This window comes from Metarhizium robertsii (genome assembly GCF_000187425.2).
Source record: "Metarhizium robertsii ARSEF 23 chromosome Unknown MAA_Scf_5, whole genome shotgun sequence".
Classification (NCBI taxonomy): Eukaryota; Fungi; Ascomycota; class Sordariomycetes; order Hypocreales; family Clavicipitaceae; genus Metarhizium; species Metarhizium robertsii.
Window position 1 is genome coordinate 1,920,362 of NW_011942193.1, and position 8,565 is coordinate 1,928,926.

Sequence of the window (8,565 nt, forward strand, 5' to 3'; positions counted from 1 at the left end):
TTTGGGACACGTCTCAACCTGCATAGGCCCAGCCTCCAAAGATCAATGATTGCCTAACAGGCCGGCGGGATTCGTGGCTAAATATATGCGTTAGATGAGTCTGGTGGTGGTGGTGCCTTCTCTTTTTATTTTCTCCTAGTGTCCGCGTTTGGGCAACTGCGAAACGCAAATAAGGTGGAGAAGCCCTCAGGGGAAAAGCATGAATAATAATGTGAACAACAGTAGCAAATAGACAGAAACCGAGTACTAGTATTCATCACAACTCGACGTACGTACCTATATTGAGGAGCACAGCACACCCCCCCGCCAAGCAAAATCTGACGGTGCCGATTTTAAAGTGCTTAAACGAGAGACAAACAGTGGTCCTCCACAATGTCTACGCGAACGCCGTAGTACCCAAGTACCTTTGGTACGTAGAAATTACCCAGTTAGGTCGATACTAGGCAGCATAAACAGGCCGACGAGTCACGACGGAGCGCGATGTGCAGCCGTCAAGCGTGGTGTGCCAACACAAACCGAAGATGGTGAGTCAGGCCGAGCGATTTGAATTTGTCCCTAGAAAAAGAGTTTTTGCCGGTGCTTTTTTGACATGCACAAAATCAGTTCCGGGTCCCTGGGCGAGCAAAGGGAGGGAGGAAGGGTTGTTTTAACATAAAAAAAAAAATTAAATTAAAACGAGAGCGCGGTAATAGTAGTTGGAGGGGGTTGGCCGAGGAGAAAAGACTATTTCTGCCTCACAATTTAGGCTCACATAAGTACGTTAGCGCATAATTGCATAGGCGGCAAAGGGCTAATTCAGCTTAGCGGTTTAATGGTAGGCTCACACAACCTGGCTTATAATTCATCACCCCACCGGCACCGGGAATTTATGTAATTTATCACACGTAGATCACGGAGTAATTTAATATCATCTAGTACTAGTTGTGGAGCACGGAGGACTCCGTACAAGTTCATGACACCGAGTCTCCACAAGCACCCATGTAATAATGCCCAGTCTCATCGTTTTCGAGTCGGTAATTATTATGCCGAAAAGGCTTATTTCGCCGACTAAGGCTTATTAGGGATGTCGTTTGATGCTACTGATTCATTTGCTTCACTGGCATGTGGATTTCTAAGCCATCTTCTCAGGGCTCGATTCTGACAGGAAACATAGCCCGAGTGCCATTGCAAGCGCCTTGCTGAACGTCTAGACTTTCATCTGTGCACCTAGTTCGACCTGTCTTGGTGCCTATTCCTAGACAAGTACTTGAGCATGCCTGTTGCCATGCGTTGCAACGCATCCGTCAGGTTGAGAGGTGTTGGGGATGCTTGTCGTGTCGCATAAGAACTTATGTATGTACCGGCCTATGGGTTTCAATACAATCCTGCCGCCGAGTCATGATCGTGTATCCCATATCATGCATTCAAATGTCTCGTAATTCTCCGGCAATAACCCTGCAAAGCCCCACTAACCGATACATGTATCAAGGCTCAAAGGAGAAGTTGCGATCGTTACAGGATACGTGGGGACGTAACAGTAGTTCCTCTCTCAAACATTGAGATCTTTCAACCGGACTTTATGCTACATAGTATTATATAGGACCTCAATGACCGCTGCGCCATGCTTTCAGCCAGTCCCTTCGCATGACATGACTGCGCATAGCAAACCCTGTGCTCCAAAACGCCATACAGCAAGCCCGAAAGTTCCGCAATGCCATGTCCATTTCCGTTTGCCCCCCTGCCGATTTGTATGCCTCACGAGTCACAACTACCTTCCCAAAATCGCACCATTGCATCACACTTCTCAACGCCACTCGCCAATGCACGCCAGCATCAATCTCTTGTAATCCCCAGATACCTCTCCGTCGATACGACTGGCCAGGCTTCGGCGGTAGCGTTGTTGATATGCAGCCTTGGCGTTGGATAGCATAGTGTGATCCCAGTGAAGCCGGACTACGCGAAGAACAAGTAAAAAGTCTTTGGTTCCCGCGCCGCGCATGGTCTCTTCCAACAGTTCAGCAGCGTGCATATACTTGTCGACGGCGTGGCCCAGCTGGAAGAGGAGCGCATCCCTCATGTGCCCAGAGAATTCCTGCTCGTTATTAGCCCCATGCTAAACCATTCATCGACAGGACCCATAGGAACTTCAACTTACAGAGTCAATAACCTTGGCCAAGTCACGGTTGAACTTTTGCTTATAGGTGTGGGCAATGGCACGGATTTGGTTATCGTTGTGGCTGGTCAAGATTTGACAAACAAGAATTTCGTCCGTGCCCATCCTGCCTTCAGTCGCCTGATAAAGATGCATCACGGCGTCGTCGACTTTTCGGGGATCCACTGGCTCAGCATCTTCGGCTCTGTTGGCCGCAAGCACCATGAGGAAGTGCCTTTCAGTCTTCATGCTCAGATCACCCTTGACATCTTGCTCCAGGGACCTGCCAAACTGCTGACGGTATGCGCCCTTGATGGCCTTGATATCAGCATTGGATCTGCTAAGAAGGACGTCGTTGAGGACTGATTCCTTGGTTCCGATGCCTTTCATAGCATCTCTCAGGTTGTGGACATCGGCCAGCAGAGGGCCGTAGGCTAGCTGCACCAGCCCGTCTTCGAAATACCGACTTGTCTCGCTCTTGATGTCGTCAATGAGACTTCGTTTGAAAGTGCGGTCAAATGTCGTCCGAATAAGATCGATCTGTAGTGGGTCCTTGGTGGACAAAATTCGTATCAAGGCCTTTTCGTCCGTGCCAAAGCCCTTCATCGCAGCCCGCAATGCCTGCGCATCGGGATTGGCATCCCATTGAATGATCTGGGGCGCGCCATATCCCTTCGACGGCGGCGTTGCTGGCACGGAATGGCCATATTGCTGGGGAGGGGGAGCGCCGTAGGGAGCGCCGTACTGGCCCTGGGGCGGCGCAGGCGAGTGATGGCCGTATGGCGAAGGTGCGGGCGGAGGAGCATTGAAGTGCTGCTGCGGCGGCGGCTGTTGACCGTAGGGTTGCTGGTGAGGAGGAGGATAATGGCCTGGCGGAGGCGGAGGCGGCTGTTGATAGTATCCTCCCTGCTGGGGTGGAGGATAATGGCCTTGCTGAGGGGGGTATTGGCCTTGCGGCGGAGGATATTGGCCTTGTGGCGGAGGATACTGGCCGTAGCCTGCCTGTGGTGGCGGTTCTGTTCGATATTTCAAAACGCTGGTTAGTGCAAGCTGTCGGGCAAGCTTTCGAACAAGGAGCTCGCGCATGGAGGGGTTGGGTCTCACTCACGACCGTAGGGCTGACCATATCCTTGATACGACATTTTGACAAAGGGATTCTGCGTATCGGGTTGCCGTCCTTTCTTTGTTCCTGGGTCGATCTGCGAATGACGCAAGCAGCCACGGCGGATGGAATCAACAGGTGGATTGGAGAAACGCAAAAGCGGCGCAAATGGCCGTGATGAGGGGAGGGATTAGCTTAAGTACGGGCAAACCCACTCTGATGACCCGAAAAGGCCTTCCTTCAAATGGAGTACGAAACCTGTGTGCGTGCTGTCCATCCCACTTGCTCTCGTCAGCCTTGGTACCTTGCAACTACCTGAACACCACATGCAGACGTCTAAGTAAGCAAGCCAAGCACTTGTGCAAACCGTTGAGACTTGGCTGGCAGCCTCATCCATTGACAGTCTGGTGGCGACAAGCCATCAATGATCAATCACAAGGTGGCTGAGCTTGGAGCTGAGTTGCTGGCCTGGCCATCTCAACGTCATGTACACCCACTGTACACCCACTGTAGCCTGGTCAAAGTGGGCAGCCGGCTGGACGAAACCCCGCAACGGTCTCGCGTGAGCCTCACATGATGACGTTTTCTCCCACAAACACATTTGACAGTTGCGTGGATCATGGATTAACCTGCAACTGTGGGCGACATTTGGTGCATCGGCAGACATCAGAGCTACTTTTCTGCGACGAAGCAGCACATCACTAACCCAAGTCCTGTTACTGGCTGCCATGTCGTTGTGTCGCTGAGGCAGCGGAAGCAATGGGATCAATTGATGTGGCGGGCAGAGAATACTCGGCATCCATGGCGACTTGGAGTACGGAGTAGGAGACGGTAGATGAGGAAGCCGTTATAACTGCTCTGTACGGAGTGCTCGCCTGTCGAATTGCCACCCATTCGCTGTCAGTCTTGACTGGTTGTTGGTGAGCTGTGCCCAAGTCACGCATCCCGATTGCACTGCCACAAGGCCTCCAATGCAGTTGCGCAATGACTGACTAAGCTACCCGAAGTCGGGCTGCCTTTGTCTTGGCTGGGCTCTGCAGCTGCAACGATTCACGGCTACGTGCAAATTCCATCTGGTCTGATGGCGGCAAGTATCAAGGAGAATGCTTCTTTGTCGACACTCAATACTCAGGACGGAGTGCCTGCCTACTACGTAGTACCTTCGAGTCAAATGAGGGGACGCGGCGCCACGGCGTTCAGCCAAGACTTACTCGTACAGTACATCAACAAAGGAAGCAACATCCCGAAACATTGGGGGAGGTGCTCCTCCAGGAAAACATTGAAGCCTATTGTCTGTTCTCGGGACAGACCAGTCTGATGTTTTGGAACAAAGGCGATGGGCGTGAGGGATCTGGTCCTATTTGCTGGATAGATTTTTGGGTGCTGAAGGGGTCTGCTGCTGTGAAAACAAAGGGCATGGTCTGATAAACAACCGACATTTAAAGGTGGCTGGCCTCGGCGGGTGCTGCCGAACCAGCCAGGGGGCGATACGGAGTACAGCAAGGTTGTTATCGTGCACCTTTAGGTGGCTCGTTGCCCTCACCACCTAAAATAAGTGGGGCTGGCACGATTACGGAGTACGGGGTCCGGCAACACCAAACCAGAATTTTCAACTGAGGCCAACCGCCACTGTTGACCACCAACGGTCTGAGTGACAGAGGAACACCGGGCGCCACTGAACTGGACCTTGCACGGCGGACATCTGGAACTTCACCCGGGTCAGACACCTGGAACCTCAATGCTTGTGTTGCAACCAGCCAAGTAATCGGCCCAAGTTCCAAACAGAGTTAGTACTGGTACTACAACATACATGTACCCTGCCGCCAAATTTGCCCCGTCATGTACTTGGCCACCAAGTGTTCCCCATGTTCCACAGACTTACCCCTGGCACTAAATTGCTACCATCTCCCGTTCCTGCCTCTTTCAGCAGCACTGTCCCTGTCCCTTGCCGCGCCGTCTCCAACCACCACATTTCACCAGCCACCTTGAATTCTCGAGACCACCACCAGTCCACATTCATAGGCGGGCGCACCGACGATATGTCAAAATCGCTATGGAGTACTCCGTACATATGTACGCATTTGGCGTTACATACCTTTTCTCTTTTCTATATTTACTGCCACCAGTGGCCATTCTCCGTCTTGTCCATTTTCGTCTGCAAGACTGCCTTTGCATTCCTGGTCAACTGCACTAATCACCATCCGTTGTCATCCATTCTTGTCCTTGGGACTTCCTCAACTGCCATCTGAAACATCATCGCAACCATAACCACAACCACATTGCTACGGCCGGCGCAGTTTGAAGGGACAGTTTCCGTCAACATGCGTGGACCCGTCTCATTCGTTGCCGTGCTCTCAGCACTTGCCACGCTTGGTTCTGCACTCCCACAATTGGACATGGTGCCTCGAGCAGCAGCTACTACTCCTGTTAAGCCCAAGTATTCCGTGGTACCTCTTGAGCCTGGCGATGATGATCCACAAAGCGGCAACGGTGGCAATGGCGAAAATAGCTCCAAGGGCAGTGACGTGACCAAGACGGTCGTCGAGACCGAAGATCCTGTTACTCACACAGTCACGAAAACTGGCCAGCCTGTTACTGTCACGCACCCGGCTCCTACCACCATCTCAATAATTCCCATTGGAGGCAACCCAGATGTTACAATAACTGTAACTGCTGAAGTGACACCCACTGTTGCATCAACGACGGCCTCAATCGCCACCCCTGCGACGACGAGCTCAGTTGTTGCTCCTACAACGACTTCAGTTTCTGATCCAACAACGACTCCGGTTTCTGATCCAACAACGACTCCGGTTTCTGATCCAACAACGACTCCGGTTTCTGATCCAACAACGACTCCGGTCTCTGATCCAACAACGACTTCGGTTTCTGATCCAACAACAGCAACACTTACTACCACCTCCACTCAGGCCAACTCTACAGCAGCAACACCCATATCGCCAATTAGTTCCACAACATCCATCGTCGTCACCCCAACGGATACAATCCCCTCGATCCCCTCTGCGACGCCGCCTGCACCAATGTCAACAAACCCTTGGTCTGTTCCAAGCTCCAACCACACAACAACCACATCAGATCCATTTTCAGAAACCACCAACACAGCCGTAGGCGCAACGACTCTTCTTGGAACCGGAAGTAGACCGGAACCGTCCACCACGACTCCTGCGCCCATAGGGACTAATACCACCTGGATCCCCACCACTTTGAGCACTGTCTTCCTCACGCCCTCATCCTCATCAACCTCAACAAATACGTATGACGATGGCAAGTGGCACACAACATACCCAGCTTGGAATGACACCGCTACGCATCGGTTCCGACGTTTTTAAGATTATTTCGTAAATTATTAATGAGTTCACATGTACAAACTCACCACATTGCCGATATGTTTTGAAACGCATGTAAGAAGTAATGAGAATGGGAGAGGGAATCGCGGCCATGGACGGGGAAGACCTTGCAAGACGCATGCAGAATATGGAGGAGGGCATCAGAAACTTGCAGCACATGGCCTTTGGAGTTTGGGATATCACTGGGGCATACTCATGCATATGTATATATGCATATTGTCAATTGGTTGTGGCGACACGCACCAAGCGCTGGGGTGTGGTGCCATTTACCTAGGTATATAATGTCGATAAACGGAATAATATCAATCTTACAAGGATGACAATACTTGATGGATTTTCTTGGGTGTTTTCTTTTCTAGAAAAAAATGTGCAGGTGAAAGCGATTGTTATATATAGCAAGATATGCATGCCTGTCACATCACGCTCACTTTCGGCGACAATATTAATGCGATCGAACCAAGCAAACTCACAGGACAACAACAATGTCGCCGCGCTGAACAATATCAAAACTCCCTCCCAAATTTCAAATCAAATGCCATGACAACCGGCAACATGATAAATCTCAGAAACATCAACCAGTCCAACGCAATCTCGCAAATCGTGACTCCGCCCTCAACTACCGGCATAAAAGACTCGAGACTTCCCAGTAAGAAATCACCGCCATCATGAGTGAAAAACCAGTGACTAAATGCTTCTCCAGAAACAAACACTCAGGATGTGGAACCCAGAGACAGACTTCCCCAACGCGAACGGCACGGCCATCACCGTACAAACTTCGCCCACGGCCGAGAAGGAAACCATTGTCATTGTGGCGGTTTTGGTGACTTGTGTCTTGTCTCTGGCCCTGACGGCAGTATCTGTGCTGCTTGTTCTACAGAGACTCCGTCGTATGACGAGGGTTCAAGGGGATGAGGCAGCCGCGAGCAAAGACGGCGCTGCTTGAGGGATTCACCATGGAGGCGGGCACAGAGGCCCCGAACAGAGGAAGGACTGAGAGCGAAGGCAGGACTTGTTTTTGCCCCGGTACACAAGGATTGCAAAACACCTGCAGGGCGGAGTATACGGCGAGTGGTCAGTACAGGTATTTTGGTTGGGGAAGCTGAGATCATGGCATTGGCAGCTCTCTCTTTCGCTGTGACGCTGCATTGGGCATTTTTTGCTGGAAGAAGAGCTCAACGTCGACTTGCTGGTGTTACGGCGCCGTTTGCGAATGCGCGTTGGTCTGCGAGGACGTTCGAGGCTGCCGGGTGTCTTGGGCGTATATATTCTCCGATCGCATCCAACAATCGTCCGCCAAAGAAGTAGGTAGATTACGCAGTTCTATATACCATTGTTTATTTGCGTGTCATACACGGACTACCAATCTAATGGGAGGAGGGTTGAGACCGTTCGAAGCGTGATAGATAGTCTTCATGTTGCTCACCCTCCTCGTCCGCCACTTCACAGCTCACGGCTCCGCGGGATGTTGACAGTAGGCTTCTTTAGCTACAGCGTTTGACAAGTCACTCTTTTGCTTCAAACTCTCGGTTTGGGGCTTGGTTACGGGATGAGTTCTCCGTGGCGATCCCGTCACGGCTCTGACTCGTGCATATGTAGTCGTTTGCTAGGCAAAATTTGAAGATACGAATTGGGCTAGAGGAGTTGTAGAAATGAATTGCCAGCAAAGGATCCAAGTCTCGAAATTGCAGCAAAATAAAAAAAAAATGTCCAAACTCTCTATTTTATGCGTGGATTAAACCCGAAATTTTGAGCATCGGTAATCGCCCATGTTTCACTCATATCGATCCCGGGGACCTGCCACGCATTGAACATCTGCAGCCCAATCCAACCCTGCCATGATCCCGTCAGGCACAGGGCCTGGGGCCATTACACCGCTTCGATCCCAGCTGTCCCAACGTGAATCTGGTGGGTTCGTGACTCGATCCCGCCAATGTGATGTATACACGTCCGTGGCGATGGGTCCGAAC

At 51.3% G+C, this 8,565-nt stretch overlaps 3 protein-coding genes across 3 annotated transcripts; 2 read left to right on the forward strand and 1 right to left on the reverse strand.

Moving 5' to 3' along the window:
• Positions 1–1,783: 1,783 nt before the first annotated feature.
• MAA_04085 (Annexin) lies at positions 1,784–3,217 on the reverse strand (the record flags this gene model as incomplete). The annotated part of the gene is made up of 2 exons (XM_007822083.1): positions 1,784–2,071; positions 2,135–3,217. 2 exons carry the CDS (start codon positions 3,215–3,217, stop codon positions 1,784–1,786), a joined length of 1,371 nt encoding a protein of 456 aa, XP_007820274.1.
• Positions 3,218–5,554: 2,337 nt separating this feature from the next.
• On the forward strand, positions 5,555–6,580 carry MAA_04084 (uncharacterized protein; the record flags this gene model as incomplete). The annotated part of the gene is made up of 1 exon (XM_007822082.1): positions 5,555–6,580. The coding sequence occupies one exon, from the start codon at positions 5,555–5,557 to the stop codon at positions 6,578–6,580; it is 1,026 nt and encodes a 341-aa protein (XP_007820273.1).
• A 733-nt stretch (positions 6,581–7,313) lies between these two features.
• On the forward strand, positions 7,314–7,541 carry MAA_11227 (uncharacterized protein; the record flags this gene model as incomplete). Its single annotated transcript, XM_011413207.1, has 1 exon — positions 7,314–7,541. The coding sequence occupies one exon, from the start codon at positions 7,314–7,316 to the stop codon at positions 7,539–7,541; it is 228 nt and encodes a 75-aa protein (XP_011411509.1).
• Between the last annotated feature and the right edge of the window lie 1,024 nt (positions 7,542–8,565).